The sequence below is a fragment of the Penicillium brevicompactum genome (genome assembly GCF_028827555.1).
Source record: "Penicillium brevicompactum strain IBT 35665 chromosome Unknown utg000002l_segment0_segment0, whole genome shotgun sequence".
NCBI lineage: Eukaryota > Fungi > Ascomycota > Eurotiomycetes > Eurotiales > Aspergillaceae > Penicillium > Penicillium brevicompactum.
In genome coordinates, this window is record NW_026623205.1 from 1,822,892 (window position 1) to 1,839,824 (window position 16,933).

The 16,933-nt window shown below is 46.4% G+C and overlaps 7 protein-coding genes across 7 annotated transcripts; 4 read left to right on the forward strand and 3 right to left on the reverse strand.

Annotated features, from left to right (window-relative positions):
* Positions 1–3,203: 3,203 nt before the first annotated feature.
* On the reverse strand, positions 3,204–4,412 carry N7506_003333 (S-methyl-5-thioribose-1-phosphate isomerase; the record flags this gene model as incomplete). The annotated part of the gene is made up of 2 exons (XM_056952628.1): positions 3,204–3,831; positions 3,889–4,412. 2 exons carry the CDS (start codon positions 4,410–4,412, stop codon positions 3,204–3,206), a joined length of 1,152 nt encoding a protein of 383 aa, XP_056814320.1.
* Positions 4,413–4,950: 538 nt separating this feature from the next.
* On the reverse strand, positions 4,951–5,377 carry N7506_003334 (U4/U6-U5 snRNP complex subunit LSM6; the record flags this gene model as incomplete). Its single annotated transcript, XM_056952629.1, has 3 exons — positions 4,951–5,030; positions 5,105–5,218; positions 5,272–5,377. The coding sequence occupies 3 exons, from the start codon at positions 5,375–5,377 to the stop codon at positions 4,951–4,953; spliced, it is 300 nt and encodes a 99-aa protein (XP_056814321.1).
* Positions 5,378–5,689: 312 nt separating this feature from the next.
* On the forward strand, positions 5,690–6,760 carry N7506_003335 (small ubiquitin-related modifier domain-containing protein; the record flags this gene model as incomplete). The annotated part of the gene is made up of 1 exon (XM_056952630.1): positions 5,690–6,760. The coding sequence occupies one exon, from the start codon at positions 5,690–5,692 to the stop codon at positions 6,758–6,760; it is 1,071 nt and encodes a 356-aa protein (XP_056814322.1).
* Positions 6,761–7,122: 362 nt separating this feature from the next.
* N7506_003336 (RNA methylation protein TRM112) lies at positions 7,123–7,596 on the forward strand (the record flags this gene model as incomplete). Its single annotated transcript, XM_056952631.1, has 2 exons — positions 7,123–7,308; positions 7,378–7,596. The coding sequence occupies 2 exons, from the start codon at positions 7,123–7,125 to the stop codon at positions 7,594–7,596; spliced, it is 405 nt and encodes a 134-aa protein (XP_056814323.1).
* Positions 7,597–8,028: 432 nt separating this feature from the next.
* Positions 8,029–11,665, reverse strand: set1 (histone methyltransferase SET1; the record flags this gene model as incomplete). Its single annotated transcript, XM_056952632.1, has 2 exons — positions 8,029–8,132; positions 8,191–11,665. The coding sequence occupies 2 exons, from the start codon at positions 11,663–11,665 to the stop codon at positions 8,029–8,031; spliced, it is 3,579 nt and encodes a 1,192-aa protein (XP_056814324.1).
* Positions 11,666–13,350: 1,685 nt separating this feature from the next.
* gfa1 (glutamine--fructose-6-phosphate transaminase (isomerizing) GFA1) lies at positions 13,351–15,687 on the forward strand (the record flags this gene model as incomplete). Its single annotated transcript, XM_056952633.1, has 6 exons — positions 13,351–13,355; positions 13,410–13,480; positions 13,543–13,774; positions 13,843–14,060; positions 14,114–15,235; positions 15,305–15,687. 6 exons carry the CDS (start codon positions 13,351–13,353, stop codon positions 15,685–15,687), a joined length of 2,031 nt encoding a protein of 676 aa, XP_056814325.1.
* A 372-nt stretch (positions 15,688–16,059) lies between these two features.
* On the forward strand, positions 16,060–16,784 carry N7506_003339 (lumazine synthase RIB4; the record flags this gene model as incomplete). The annotated part of the gene is made up of 3 exons (XM_056952634.1): positions 16,060–16,102; positions 16,155–16,320; positions 16,385–16,784. The coding sequence occupies 3 exons, from the start codon at positions 16,060–16,062 to the stop codon at positions 16,782–16,784; spliced, it is 609 nt and encodes a 202-aa protein (XP_056814326.1).
* Between the last annotated feature and the right edge of the window lie 149 nt (positions 16,785–16,933).

A 16,933-nucleotide genomic window follows, 5' to 3' on the forward strand; every position in this document is an offset into this window, starting at 1 on the left:
ATATATATATGAAAATATATATGTATAATATTAAATTAATTTTTCTTATGGTAGATAAATAATAATTAATTATTTTAGACTTTCTTTCTAAAAATATTATACTCCAATTTCATTAATTTGAAAAACTTTAGTAAAGTTTTAATAATAGTAATATAGTAGACTATAGATTATAGATTACATTTATAGATAATATAACCTATTCAACTATAATAAAGATAATTATCATTTTTAGAATATTAGTTAATTCCGCTTCAAATAATCCGAATAACTTGTTTTTTTATTTCTAGATTTATATAAAAAGACTTCTTATTAAAAATAGTAATACATATTTTATAAACTTGTAAGTATATTTTTAAAAAAGTTATCTAGATAGATTATTAGTCTATCTTATTAATATTATTAGTCTAGAAAACACAAGATTTAAAATTAGTAAATATTTGATATAAGTAAAAGATCTTTATATATATTATATTAATATTACTATTTAATAATTAGTTTTAATAATTATCATAAAAAATTCAATCTAGCTTTATAAATTAAGACTAATATATTCTAGAATCTTTATTAATAGATATAAAATCTTTTATTTTATAAGCTAATTAAGATTTCTAATAATAAGTATCCATTATTTAAATTTATAAAGCTAACAAAGATCTTTTTTCGAAACTTGTATATATATATAATTATATCAACATATCTAACTTAATATTGGAATCTTGAAAATAGAGATCTATAATAATATAAAATTATTTAAGATTCTATTATTTCCTTTTTAATAGTGATCTAAATATAAATATATTAACTTATAATCTTTTTTAAGTCTCTTAAAGATATAATAGATCTTTCTCTGAGAGATTAAATAATAATAGTTATCTATTATTAACTTAGTTTTTAAATTTATATAAAAGATAAAAAAAATACTGTTTCAAATTATTATTACCAAATTTAATAATATCTAGATATACTAGTTTTAAATCAGATTTATTAGATAATATAATTAGTTATAAAATATTTATTATTTAGAAATTAATTGTTATATTACTCTCAATTAACATATGTTAAAAGATCAACGTAAGGTTTATATTGATACTATGATAATTAATTTAGAAAACTTTATTAAAATTTTTCAAATCACCAAAATTGGAGCATAATATTTTTACAATCTATAATTAATTCATTAATACCCTAAACATAATTATATTATCTAATATGATATTTTATATATATACTATCTCATAAACTTTATAATATGAGACTATTAAAATGATTTATCTGACTTCCTAAATAGGAAATAAATCAACAAATAAATATTTTTATAAATTTTGAAAACTATAAAAATTAAAATATTTTTCCCAAATAGGAAAAATTAATTCTTAAATTCCAAAAGCGGAAATCGCCGAAAACGGCGATGATTCATTAATATTTCTATAATTCATTAAAATTTTAATAACTCAGTTACCATTTAATATTTCATTAAATTTATTAAAATCATAAGATGATTTTAACATAAATATCATCTCCACCCCCAAGGTAAATAAATTCACCATCATCAATGCAAATCATCTCTATTCATCCTCTTTCCTCTTTTCATCATTTTTCCTCATTTTCCTCGTAACCTTCATATATATAGTATTTATTATTATTATTAAAGCTTATTAAATAAAATAATAATTTAAAATCTAATAATACTTTATCATTTATTATAGTTTAATGTCAAAATAAAACCTAATAAAAAGATTTAAAATAAATTTTTATTAAATATAAATAAATATATTAAAAGAAATAAATAAAAAGAAATAAATAAAAAGAAAGAAATAAAAAGAAATAATTCTATTAGAAAATATCTTAAATCCTATTAATAATAATAAAAATAGTAATTATATTAATCTAGATAAAAAGATCTAAATTTAATTAGACATCTCTTTTTATAATTAAATTAAATTAAACATAGTTATAAAAAACAATTAAATATTAAAAAGATAATAATTTATATAAATATAGGATTTAAAGATAAAATTTAAATATAAAGTATTTTAAATATAATTAATATTAAATATTTAAAATATAATTTTCAATTTATTTAGGATTAGTTTTATTAAATCACTATCTCTTAAAGTAATCTTAGTCCTATAAGACTCCCATCAAAGTCTCATAAAAGCAGACCAGAGATTTTAGTCCCATACTTAGCAACCCTATAGGACCTAATAGGACTCTTATATGATCCTATAGGATAGTCCCATGGGATGACTTCTATAAGACTTGTCAAGGTCTAGTCTAGTAATCTTAACAATAATCCTTAAATACTATTTTTTTTTTAAAAAAAATAAAGAAATAGTTTATTAAATAAAAATAATGAGATATAATCTAATTTCAAAAATAATATTAATAAAAAATAATAAAATTTCTTTTTCTTAATTATCTAGAAAAATTTAAAAAATATTAAAAAGATTTAATAGATATATCATAAAACGAGATATTAGATAGGGAGGTCGGCAGCAGGAATTCAAAAGACTATAGATCGTTAACATCAATAAGAGCACGCCAAAATAGTAGCTCCAGCTTACTAGTAGCAGCTAGCGAAATCGTAGACGTGGAGAAGATAACAACAACAAGAAAAGAGAGCTTGTGGAACCCTTTTACAAGCGGATTAGGGATTGAAGACTCCGTAGGCGGTAAGACGATCGGCACCCTGGACACCTCCAAATACCAAATCATCCTCTTCTTCCCCAACACCCCCACACTTTAAAGCCGAGTTAGGCTCTGCAGCAGTCATGTCCAGCTCAGGTGCAGGTTTCGATATTTCACAGGTGAGTCACTTTGTTATATGTCAGATCTGCCAATGCCAAGGACTCAATCCAAACCACCTTACGGAGTATCCTGCCATTGCCTCTTCCACCACTCAATCTATATTTACACCAATGGGATCCAACAAGCTAACAATCAATCATTTGTGCAATAGGCACTTGCAGATATCGCAAAGTAAGACATTCAAGCAAAGCCACCTCTATATGTCCCCCTTCCCTATCTGATGGTTCTGGTGATAGGGGCGAAATGACAGCGTCGGCCTTAGAAACAAGTCTCAGTGCGATTGAAGGCAGAGTCGACGAACTCTTGGCAGCATTTGAAGAGAAGGACATTTCTCAAGCAGACGAAGATATCACTGCTACCCAATGCACTGGCGGCCAACATGGACAGAGTTCAGATCAGCGCGTTGAATCGTCAAACAGCCCATCCAAATGATACTCCCCATCGGGTCCCTTCTCTACCACGCCGATCTCTGTGACAATTCCATCAATGAGAGCCGAAGGGGTGATGTCAAACGCAGGGTTCCAGACATTGATCCCGGGTGCCGCAATGTGTACGGTCTCGATGGAAACACCGTCGGTGCCCCCAGTGCCCGCACGAGGCCCCTTGATACTGGTGACCTCGGATGCTGGTCTTTGCTCAATGATAATATCCTGTCCTGATTTCGTGGCTAGGTCAATAGTGGTACGCGGTGCAGCAACCAAAAACTTGACGCCATGGTGCCTCGCCAAAACAGCCAAAGCATACGTGCCAATCTTGTTGGCCGTATCTCCGTTCGCTGCCACCCTATCAGCTCCGACAACGATAGCCCCCACGCCCACATGAGTGTCCGCAAGCAATGCGGCTGCCATAGAATCCGTGATGAGGGTAGCTGGGATCTTATCGTGCACTAATTCAAAGGCTGTCAAGCGAGATCCTTGATTGTATGGTCGAGTCTCGGTGCAATAGGCATGTCGTAGAATGTTCTTCGCCGCCAGTGAACGAACCACGCCCAATGCTGTACCATACCCTGAAGTGGCCAGGGATCTACCAATGATCTGTGTTAGCTTGTAACATGCAGATGGGATACTCAGAAAACCCTACCCGGTATTGCAGTGAGTCAATACGGCTACTTGAGAATTTCCGGATTTGGTGGCGTACTTCGCGATCCACTCCGCGCCGTTGTGCCCGATCCTTTGATTGTCATTCAAGTCATCTCCCAGCATTGCTTCTGCCGCCTGTATGAAGGTATCCGCAATTTCGATTCCCAGAGATCCCGGCACTTTGGCGCGATTCAGGACTAGTGTCTCCAGTTTGCGCGCAGCATCACTTAGGTTGACCGCGGTTGGTCTACTCGTCACCAGGTATGCGAGTTTGTCGGAAATGAATTGACACATTTCCTCCACTGGTCGATCAACCTTGCCAGATTCGACGGCCGAGGTCAGCTCGGAGGCGAGTGCAAGCATTGCAACGATAGCGATCGCCGGTGCCCCGCGGACTTTCATGTCCTTAATAGCATGCCATCCATCTTCTGTTGACCGAATGGGAATGAATGTTTCGATGAAAGGAAGTTGTAGTTGATCAAGGATCTCAAGTTGTCCCTTGCTGTATTTGATTGCCTGTAACATCCTTGCGCTGGCGTGGTTAACTCTGCTGTTGGGTGCGGGGGGAAGATCAAAAAAGATAAACCGCCAGGAAACCTCCCGCCCGGGGGCTTGGGGCGCTTATCTAATCACATTGGGTAGCCCCAATGTTGACGCATGTGTACCCCCGTAGAGATTTAGGTCTATGTATACCTTGGCGTGTCATCAAGCCTGGCCAGATAGTATGTTTTCAAATGTCGGATGGGGTCACAGAGGGAGGTTGTTGTATTACTATGTGAGTATCACTTGGATCTGTGAGCAGGCCGATGGCGGTCCATCCTTGTACATAGATTCCGAAGCAACAACTGAGATATCCCGTCGAAGACCAGAACGAAATAGCACGGTAAGCAACACGACAGACATAGAAGCGGAATACTTGCTGAGTCCCCTAAACACAGTTGATCATGATCTCGTGAGGTGTTGGTCTATCAACGCCAAAAGCTCGTCTGTTCAGATACCCAGCCCGGGAGGACTCTCAATCATTATTCATAATCTGGCCCGCCCAAAATCAAAAAGGTTGCTGTTACAATGAAACCAGGAACTGGTACCGGAGCCATGTGTGGTCATCGGTGGCATTGAAACACAGGTGTTGATCCGAATCAACTGGCAGAGATGTAGAGAACTTGAATTCCAATAAGCAAGATGTTTGATCAATGGAGGGTAATAAGGTGACGCACCGTTGTTTCCACGCACAAAGGCATCTCCATAATTCCGTCGTAGCTTTCCATTGACGTACTCCTCGGTCTTTTCGAGGGCGATGTTCATATAGCCATCAACCGATTGCAGCTCGCCTATATAGCCATTAACGACAAATTCCTCTCAGAGACCAAAAGGGACCATTCACCCTTGTAAACAACACCGGAGTTGAGCTTCACAATCACAGGCGCACCTGTGATCTCACTCAAGAAGACCGACGGATCTTTTCCTTCGGAGGATGGGCCGTTCTCCATGATGACAGCTTGTATGGGTACCTGGTATCAATCATCATCAGTAAGTAGGAGAGGATCAAAGCTAGGACGAGACATACCGAGGTTTCAGTGGTTAATATGCAAGTGGGAGTGACGGGAAGTTGAAAGTCCAGAGGCAGACATGAAGGCGGTGAGCCCGATAAACTGGCGCGGGGGTGCGCTACTCCCAATGGGGTAGTTTTGACAATCTTGCTAAGTTCCTCATCTTGACGGAGAGCACTCTGTACTCTGTGCAGAATTGCAGGCCCTACATCCAGAAATCAATCTTCACTATCTATTTACCCCACCTCTGTGATGAGCTCCTTTTTCAAAAGGCCTTCGTGGGCCAAGCAGGTGGAAGAAAATGGTACTGAGTTCTATCGACGCTCAGAACAGACCTATTCCGACATCATTGCTGCACACCGAGAAGCACATCAGAACCCGAAAAAGACAACAAAAAGCATCCCAGAGGCTCCAGAGGAACCAAAGAAGCGGCGTCGCATCTCTGACCCAGAGGAAAAAGTTGACCTCGCTCGAGAGAAGTTAGATGATGCGGAGCTCACACCGAACCCGCGGCTCTCGAGCTCTCCAATCCCATCCTCACCTGAACCAAGTGATCGTGAGGCTGTTCAAAGCCATAGCCCAGAGATTCCTCCGCTGCCGCGGGAGGAACCTGGATTTCCCGAGTCATCGGCCCCTCTACACCCTCAACCATTAAATGTTTCAAATGCCACAGAAACCCCAAGCCCTCCGGCTCAACCAAGTCCCCCAGCCTATGACCCGATCGTCCAGATCATGATATCCTCGGAGATTGAGAACACAAAACCACTCCTCATTCATCGAAAAATGTCACAGGGACTCAGAGAGGTGCGTTTGGCGTGGTGTAACCGCCAGAACTTTGCACCAGAGGCCCGTTCATCCATTTATTTGACCTGGAAAGGTCGTCGGTTGTTCGATGTAACCACTTGCAGGAGTCTTGGACTCTCTGCCGAACGGTCTACGGCCATTCCCAGTATTGACGACGACCCTTTTGCCGAACAGGACAAATTGCGCATACACCTAGAAGCAGTTACTGATGCGCCATTATTGACCAGTCGACCCCTTGAATCTGACAGCAAATCTGGCCAGGGAGCAGCTCCCACTGATGATGACCAGGGCGAGCCATTGAAACTGATCTTGCGGAGTCCTGGATTTGAAGACTTCAAGATCAAAGCAAGACAGAAAACCCTGATCTCACGGCTCATCTCTGCCTTTCGAGACAAGCAGGACATCTCCATGGACCGCTCCATTGCCTTAGTATTTGACGGCGACAAACTTTCTCCGGATTCTTGTCTGGGCGATCATGACATTGACGATCTAGATCTGGTAGATGTTCAGATCCGATAAGTCGCCTACAGTTCTAATACAATCCCAAGACACTGGATGAAGCAGAATTGAACCACGTAATCAAATCTACTTATAGGAAACAAGAAATAATTTTGTCCAGAGAGCAGAGCAATTTATTCTTTTAATACTTTGGAGTACAGAGTGAATTGACTACAGTTGAGAATTCGATATCGATCACATGATATCGATAAGCCGTGGGGCACGGCTATTTTTTTTTGGCAACGACATTGTCCTCTCAGAACACTAAACACCAAACGTACGCTCTTGTCCACCAGGATTCGCTCTCAGGTCTACTTACTTGCAACCTGCTGTCACTGTGTTTGCATTGCCAAGTCGCCCCGACACCCGTCGTCCTCCCCGCAATGAAGGTGATCACCGCCAACTTCGTGACATGCGCCGTGAAGGAATGCAAGACGTCACCAGCATCATTCCCATTACATTTCCATGATGCCGAACTGGAGCAGCAGGAATTGGAATTTCAACCGGAGTTTATCCGCAACATCATTCCCCGCATCGACTGGGAGGCCCTCCGAGCAACTGCCACCGAGGTAAGGCAGAGCTAGACCAAGTTCCACACGTATAAAGAGGCAAATCAGGCTGACATCTGCGGAAACTAGTTGGGTTTTCCAAGCCTCCCAGACATTAAGCCAGAAGGCGAGGCACTCGACAATGAACAGACCCTGAAAGATCTGCACCGGCTGTTACTCGAGACGCACGTCTCGGAAGGGAAACTGGTCTGTGGAAACTGCAGTCACGCATATATGATCAAAGAGGGAATCGCAAATTTCCTCCTTCCAAGTCATCTAGGTGAGGCACCTTACTCCATGCTTGACTAAAGCCTCTGCTAATATTTCTATACAGTTTGAGCAATCCCCGCACTTTTTGACCGTTACTATGCCAAACCGATACCCCAAAAAGCCACCAGCCATCCAAAGGCATTCTTGATGAGAGAAAGGGTGCCGTTGTCATTTCAGAAGACATGGGCTTCCCCGAGTTAAAATACAAAGAGCTGGAAAATGCAATTGACGTGATACTTTCAATCCAGGGCATGTTGCCCTGCAGGCATCAAGAAGCCAGTGGAAATTTGGAATTGGTGTATTGTACAAGAAAGTTGTAGTTTTATGACATCACGATCGCCATCGACACAATGCTCTCCTTTGAACGCCAACCTGATACAACGCCAGTAGATGATATAGGTGAAAAGTGCTCCCATGCCTCCCTCAAAGAATCGACGAGACGAAGACAACAGCGACTGGACGAGGTTTCTCTTAATTGAGGAATCCCTTGCAGCCGGTCGACCCGCAGAGGCAGGGAATACGGTCATCGCTGTCCCACTCTCTTTCGAACTTGTAATCATAAGTCAACTCCTCATCTGAAGCAAAAGTTAGCATTTGTTCTACCGGTCTGCGTCGTAGCTGCTTTGAACATACCTCGTTCGATGTCCCTGAGCGCATAAATCACAATTCGTTTACTACCGTCAACCTTGATGATTTTGGCAGTGCAGTTCGGAGTACAGCTGTGATTGATGAAACGGGCAATGCCTCCTCTTTTTGTGGCATCGATGACAGTGTTCTCATCAATTCGGAAGAGATAACTGCTGCCGATTCCACTCTTCAAGTACCGCCGTTCTCTCATATCGGCGACCTGTTGTCGTACTTTTTCTCCCACGTACTCGATAATCATGTCGTTGGCGGTAATGTTCTCTTCAGCATACAATCCCCAGTTATGAATGGCAGAGCGAGCAAAGCGCACAGGCTTCTTGCGTTTTTTGAGCTGATTGAAACGGAGAACGTCTCCTTCGCCACTTGCAGTGGGAAGAGCTTGCTTCTGTGCATTGATGTCCGCAATGAGGCGTCGATTGTTGACTCGTGTCGACCGCGATGTCGACTTGGATATGGTCTTGGCAGCTGCAATCCTGGCAGCTTCGGCAGCAGCAGCCTGGGGATCTGCCGTAGCATTCGCTTCGCGCTCCTCGCGAGCCTTCTGGACCTTAATACGATGGGGGAGGTATTTGGATTTCTCCGCCTCAAGGATCCTCTTGCGGCCTTCCGTTCGAGCAGCTCCTGTGGCGTTAGGAACATAGTATCCAGGGATACTGATGGGGTTTGCGGTTGCGCCGGTCTCCAGGCCGTTGAGAGCCTTGATCTCCTTTTGTTTCCAACCCCATGCACCCAGGCTTCCGATGTTGGATTTAGGTTGGTCCAATAAGACTTCTCGGAGGAATCGCAAGTCTTCATCATCCTTGATCAGGTTTTGCCAGCCGTCCAAGTCGAGTACGATATTTTCATCATCGGCCACAGTGGCCCGTGGCTTGTCCCTGGAGACGCCCCATTCAATCTCTGTTCTCGGCTCATCGATGGGCTCATCGACAGAGCCGTCGTCATCCGATTCTTCAACTGAGATCTCCCGATCGGCGGATTGATCAAGCGTGGGCAATTTGATATCGTCTCCCGCGACACCTTCGCCGCCAATAGTTGCAGAGGGTTTATGGGTTGTATCAGCAGTCTCCGCATCGGCAGTCTGGGAGTCCATGCCAAACAACTCATCCTCCTGACGTTGTCTTTTCCGGGCCTCCAGGTCCTCGGTCAATCGCTTTCGCTTGTGTGACCTTGGAGAGAGGTCTTCCTGTAGGTCGGTGATAAGACTGCCTGGAGCATCATCGTCATCAGCGGCTGGGGCCTGCTCATCGCTTCCTTGCGATGAGCCCAGCTCATCAGATTGATAGCCCTGATCTCGCCCATTATCAGATGAAGTGGAACTTGCGCGACTAGGGGGTCTGCTATCGGGTTCGTCCGCATCCCGGGCAACGGGGGTGTGTTGGTCATCATCTGAGTCTTCATCGTCGTGGAGTTGCTGCAAACGGTGGTACAAAGGACGCACTTCCTTTCTCCGCAGCGGCTGTCTGCGCCGTTCATCCAAGAAAGCTGCACCCGCACGGTCAAGGCCGTGGGCCTTGCGGATGCGTGGAAGAGCAAGGACATTCAGACTTGATGATTGAGAAGGATCTCGTCCGGCGGTCAGGTCGCCTCGCGATTCAGGGGTACCAAGAGTACTGTCAATCCGGAAAGCGGGCCGCTTGGTACCTTCGGGGTCCGCAATGCCCAATTTCTCCCTTTTGGCCACATGCTTGCTTGGCTCCAGATAATCATAGAGGGCCGGGGCAGCAATGCGCGACTTGACATCTTCAAGCAGTTTGTCTCTCAGATCGCGAATGATGATTGACAGCACCTCCCGGCAAGGATCCAGGTTCAGTGCACGCTGCTTCTTCTCCTCTTCTATGTCTAATTCAGCCTCCCGTTTGGTTCGATCTTTCACGGCCTTGTCTCGTCGTTCGGCCCGCAGACGCTCTGGACTTGGGCTTCGTTCGTAATTCGGGTTTCCGTAAGGCTGGCTTTCCATGTTCATGATATACGTAAACAACGGTTGCATGTGGCATAGTCGGTGGCAACGTTCCGTTTCCTCCTCGCCTCGACGCGAATTCTCGAAAATGATATAGTATCCGGTTTTGTCGCAACGAATATGCTTGTATGCGAAAAGCCGGAGTCGCTTTCTGAGATGTGGAACCGTCGTGCTGAGGACTGGGACGTAACAGTGGGCAATGAAGATATACGGCTCCCTTTTGAGTTGGCTGAGCACTGCAGTCTCTTCAACCAGGGATTGCGCCACGGGAGGTCGGACTGCGGCCCGGGGTCCTTCTGGGATTGCAACCCCGGGGCGTATTGACGATCGACCGGAAGGGCCTTTGGGGGCGGTAGGGGGAGGTTCGCTTTTCTTAGGCAATTCGTTGGTCGCGAAATTGCTGGTCGGGGGTGGGTTGTTCTTGGATGCGAGACGTTGCGACTCCACAGCCTTAGCGGTCATTCGATCGGAGACAATGCCGTCGCGGTCCAGCTCAACTCTGATTCTGCGGGTTCCAATGCGCTGTTCCTTCTTGCATTCAAAGTATGCCCGCCTGGCAGCGCTGGTCGCTGAGACCGATCCGGTGCCTCGGCCCGTGGCGCTATCCTTGTATTTGACAGAGCAGATTCCGAGAAAGCGACCGGTGATGGGGTCCGTGCGGTTCTTGATTTCGGCCACGTCTCCAAAGCTCGAGAAGAGTGCGCTGATCGGGGCAATCGGGGTGAGCGGATCAAACCCAGTGATCACCACTTGCACTGGAGGTCCGGGGCCAATGCTGGTCGCCACGTCGTATGCCCATGGTTTCAGTGTATACGGCGCCGGGCGGTATTTGGTCTTTTGCTTGCAGCCCGATCCCCGATTGTAATTGGGAATCGCGAGACGCGGATCGGTGGGAGGATCCCCTTGGTTGGTATTGACAATATCAGCATACTCAAGCTTCCTCCGTTTTTCCTTGGAGGGCGTTCGCTTGTCTAGATCAGGGTCATATACCACCTTGCAGCCGATGACCCGAGGCTCGGGGTTGCGAATTTGCGACTGGGGCGTCGGAGGGGTGTGGACGGGGGTGATAGAAGATTTTGGGGGAGACGGTTCGCGTTGCGAGACCTTGATGACGGCTTCGCCTGCGGGTTTCAGCTGCGCAGGGCTCGTGACCTTGCCCGGGGGTGAGGACTCCGCATGGGTGACTGGGGTCAGGGTATCCAGTTGGGATAGAAGGGGATTTGCCGGTGGAGGGAGCGCGGCCTCTGTGGTCGGCGCGTTGGTGCCGATGGTCAATTCAGATTCCCGCGAGCCCGACGGCGTGTGAGGGTCTATTTCATCTGCCCGGGCTGGCGTCTCGCCGTTCCCAGCGGCTTTGGTGGCCGGCACTGATCCATCCGGGGAACCTTCGGAGAGTTCATCGACCTGTACTTTTCGCCGTCCCTGGGTGGTCTTATAGCGCTTTTGCTGCAGCACTGAGGGGGCGGTGGGGAAGAAGTCTGCAAATCCGGCCGAAGCGCGTGACATGGTGAGAGGTTGGCTACACGCCAGAGACCGCGCGATCAGAAGGCAGCATCCTTGACGTATCGGCTATTGCGAACAGATGCGACCCAGGGAAGGTCCAAATTCAGAAGAAACCCGAGCGGAAAAGACAGAAAAGAAGAGTAGGCGTGAAAGACAGAGAGGTTCTAGTTTAAAGGTCGATTCAAGGAGCTTGACGCGAATTCAAGATTTTGCAGGAGGCCAAGACGCGATCGAGCGGAAGGAAGTGGAAAACGGTGGGGACCAAAGGGATGTGAACGACACCCTTTGGCCTTGTCAACTCTTCTCTACACAGTACAGTCTACACATAGTACGAGATTCTACGGAGTACGGAGTACTGATGTTTTTATTTTGTCAATCTTGAATCTCTTTTTTTTTGGTTTTTTTTTTTTTTTTTTTTTTTTTTTCCCTTCTTCCATGTCCGTTGATAATGGTGACCTCACCGCTACCAGTTCACATGATGGGTCGTCCACCCAACTGGAAGTACCCAGCAAGTATCCCCCGTCTTTTTATCAGGTGTCCATAACTATAAAGGAACAATTGAACTATACACTTTATACTCCGTACTCCGTACACGCAACGAGCAACCTAGGCTGTATAGAATATATATTACAGTATAGAAATTGAATTCCCTCTACCCGTCACAACCCTCAGATGGCAGGTCCACGAAACCAGCGAGGTGTCTCCTAGTATGGAGTACAGTGTACGGAAGTATATAAACCACTATTACCTGCACTGCAGTGAGGATATATGTACAGTAGACCAGAAAGACCGGTCAGAACCAATGGAGATCCTCTCATATGATCTCTCTACTCCGGAGATTCCCGTACTCCCATATAGCCCGGTCGTATAGAGAATAGAGAGTAGAGAGTACATCGCTTCGTATACGGCGATGCCGGCCAGGGGCGAAAATATGCAGCTGCAGGAGGTTGGCACGTCAGGATGTCAGAACCTTGGAACTGAGATTTCAGGGGAATTTGTCCGGAGCAAATTGATAAATTTAGAAAAAGAAAAAAAAAAGTGGGATCTTGGGGGCTCCGCCTCATTGTGGTTTGACCTGACTGCCGAGGGAATCGATGCCGAGAAAGATGCATTTCTCCACGCTAGCTGCTGGAAAAAGAAAAAGAAAGAAAAAAAAAAAGAGGAACTCGACGGAATAGAGAGCAATGGTAGTTTAAACAGTATATACTTCGCACTCCCTAGGGCATAGTATTCTGGATTGTATACATTATTAAGAATATGTCCCAAATGAGACCTATACAAGGAACTATAACTGAGTCCTGACCACTATTTACATACTACAGTCGAACAGATCACCTAGTTATTCTAGTTATTCTAGTTTCTAGTTATTCTTCTACTAATAGCTCACTAGTGCTAGTCTCATAGTATAATATTATTATTAGTAAAGTATGCCAAGTGAGACATTCCCCTAGGAACCAAGTTGGCCCGAGCATTCAGGCCGCCTCATTGGTGGTGAGCTTGCACAAGAAAGAGCTAATAATATCGCCCCTCCCCTTCTTCCCCCTCTATAAATACGAAACGTCTGCTTCGTCTCGTTATTCATCTCTCCCTTTCTCCCCTCTCTCGCTTTCTGATACCCTCTCCCCCTGCTACTACCTTCCTCCCGACTCTGCTATTCCTCCTAATATCTCCCTTTGTTATTGCCCATCATGTGGTAAGCTCTTTTCTCCCCTCCCCTCCTCTTGACCGACTTACTGACACCACCCAGTGGAATCTTTGGTTACATCAATTACCTGGTCGAGAAGGACCGCAAGTTCATCATCACAACCCTCCTCAATGGTAAGTGGTGTGCAATCGGGGGCTGGCCACGCTCGTTCCTCCCCGCTCACCGTCATTTCCAGGTCTCTCCCGACTCGAGTACCGTGGCTATGATTCCGCCGGTATGGCCGTCGACGGCAACAAGAAAAATGAAGTCTTTGCATTCAAGGAAGTGGGCAAGGTGGCCAAGCTCAAGGAGCTCATTGAGCAGAGTGAGGCCGACATGAGCAAGACCTTCGAGTCCCACGCCGGTATCTCCCACACTCGCTGGGCCACCCACGGAACCCCCTCCCGTCAGAACTGCCACCCCCACCGGTGAGTCGTGATATCTCAATCAGTCGGACCCCCCTCCAAATCCCTCTTTGCTGACTGGTCTGGGATAGCTCGGACCCCAACTGGGAGTTCTCCGTCGTTCACAATGGTATTATCACCAACTATAAGGAATTGAAGGCTCTGCTGGAGACCAAGGGTTTCCGATTCGAGACCGAGACCGATACCGAGTGCATTGCCAAGCTGGCCAAGTACCTCTATGACCAACACCCCGACATTGAATTCACAGTCCTGGCCAAGGCCGTCATCAAGGAGCTCGAGGGTGCCTTTGGTTTGCTGATGAAGTCCGTTCACTACCCCCATGAAGTGATCGCTGCCCGTAAGGGTTCCCCCTGGTCATTGGTGTGAAGACCTCCAAGAAGATGAAGGTCGATTTCGTCGACGTCGAATATTCCGAGGACGGTGTCCTTTCTGCGGAGCAGGCCTCCCAGAACGTTGCCGCCAAGAAGTCCGCCACTAGCCTCCTCGCTCCCCCGGACAAGTCTCTCTTGCACCGCTCCCAGTCCCGTGCATTCCTGTCCGACGATGGCATCCCCCAGCCCGCCGAGTTCTTCCTCTCCTCTGACCCCTCGGCCATCGTGGAGCACACCAAGAAGGTCCTCTACCTGGAGGATGATGACATTGCCCACATCCACGAGGGACAGCTCAACATCCACCGCCTGACCAAGGACGACGGTACCTCCAACGTCCGTGCCATCCAGACCATTGAGCTCGAGCTGCAGGAGATCATGAAGGGTAAGTTCGACCACTTCATGCAGAAGGAGATCTTCGAGCAGCCCGAGTCCATCGTCAACACCATGAGAGGTCGTCTGGACGTTGCCAACAAGAAGGTCACCCTGGGTGGTCTCCGCCAATACATTTCGACCATTCGTCGCTGCCGTCGTATCATTTTCATTGCCTGTGGTACCAGTTACCACTCCTGCATGGCTGTGCGTGGTATCTTCGAAGAATTGACCGAGATCCCCATCGCGGTCGAGCTCGCCTCCGATTTCCTGGATCGTCAGGCCCCTGTCTTCCGTGATGACACCTGTGTCTTTGTTTCTCAGTCCGGAGAGACCGCTGACTCCCTGATGGCTCTTCGCTACTGCCTGGAGCGCGGTGCCCTGACCGTTGGTGTTGTCAACGTCGTTGGATCTTCCATTTCCCTCCTCACCCACTGCGGTGTGCACATCAACGCTGGTCCTGAGATTGGTGTGGCCTCCACCAAGGCTTACACCTCTCAGTTCGTGGCCATGGTCATGTTCGCTTTGTCGCTCAGTGAGGACCGTGCCTCCAAGCAGAAGAGACGCGAGGAGATCATGGAGGGTCTCGGCCAAATCTCCGAGCAGTTCAAGCAGATCCTGAAGCTCAACGATCCCATCAAGGAGCTGTGTGTCAAATCCTTCAAGAACCAAAAGAGTTTGCTGCTGTTGGGTCGCGGTGCTCAATTCCCCACTGCCCTCGAGGGTAAGTCAATTCCTCCCCCCCCGATATTTCTTTTGTTTTAGTGAATATCATGCTAACGTTTGAAAACAGGTGCCCTCAAGATCAAGGAAATCTCCTACCTTCACTGCGAGGCTGTCATGTCCGGTGAATTGAAGCACGGTGTCCTGGCTCTCGTGGATGAGAACCTTCCCATCATCATGATCCTCACCCGTGATGATCTGTTCACCAAGTCCCTGAACGCTTACCAACAGGTCATTGCTCGCGGTGGTCGCCCCATTGTGATCTGCAACAATGACGACCCCGATTTCTCTGCTGCCGAGACCGAGAAGATCGGTGTCCCCAAGACCGTGGACTGTCTCCAGGGCCTGCTCAACGTCATTCCTTTGCAGCTGATCTCCTACTGGCTTGCCGTCGGCGAGGGACTCAATGTTGACTTCCCTCGCAACTTGGCCAAGTCGGTCACAGTCGAGTAAATCTTCGTGTGTTTTCGGTTGCAAGCTTAGACGACTCTTATGATCCGGTCATCTGTTTATTTTTTAGGTGTTTTTAGCTTCGGGACAATGGAATCTCGTGATTTTCTCTAACTCCTGTTTTTCGGTGCCTTGTAAATTCAGATCAGGAAGATATGCTCAGATCATGTACTGCGTAGTAACATTGAAAGCAAGGTATGTAGTCAAAAGAGAAGTTGTGACGACGTTGGGAGCGCGGGGGGTATTGCGCCGTATGCGGTGATGCCATTCCGCCTCCCCCGCCAAATGCGGGATGTTTTTCGTCTAAGCCCTTTTGCTTCAACCTCCTCCCTCAATTGTTCCCTGCTACTCTTTCATTTCACATTTTTATTCACCATGACATCTATTAAAGGCCCCGGTGCTGCTCAGACCCACGATGGTGCGTTCGCCCACCCTCTATCAAAGACCCTGGCTGATCATGCGCTGTGTAGGCTCTGGACTTCGTGTCGCTATCATCCACGCCAGATGGAACACCAAAATCATTGACCAGCTTGTCGCCGGTGCTAAGAAGAACCTGCTCGCAGCTGGCGTGACGGAGGACAACATCACTGTCCAGACAGTGCCCGGCAGCTACGAGTTGCCCCTCGGAGTGCAGCGGTAAGCTTTGCAATCGTTGATGTTAGACATCTTTGGCTCATGTGTGATTTCTAACATCATATAGACTCTACGCTGCTTCTCAACTGCAGGCTAACTCCTCTGGCGAAGGTATCAGCGCCACTGACCTTCTGGCTTCCCCCACCACCGAGACCTCCGGAACCGCGGCTCCCTCGAGCCCCAAGAAGCCCTTCGATGCTATTATCGCCATTGGTGTTTTGATCAAGGGTGCTACCATGCACTTTGAATACATCGCTGACGCCGTGAGCCATGGACTGATGCGCGTCCAGCTTGACTCGGGTGTCCCCGTGATCTTCGGCCTGTTGACGGTTCTGACCGAGGAACAGGGCCTGGAACGAGCTGGTCTCGGTAGCAATGGAATGCACAACCACGGAGAAGATTGGGGAAGCGCTGCCGTGGAGCTTGGTCTGAAGCGACGTGAGTGGGCTGAGGGCAAGATTCTGTAAAGGTGTTGCAAATAGCTAGATCTCTCCGGGGCTACGATTCCACCCCTCTCGTTAGGACTATCTGGAACCTAAATCAGTACATTGATCCTAATAGGTGTTTCTTGTTGTTTTTGATGCCCCCGATTCGGGTGCGAGTAGAAGGAACAGCT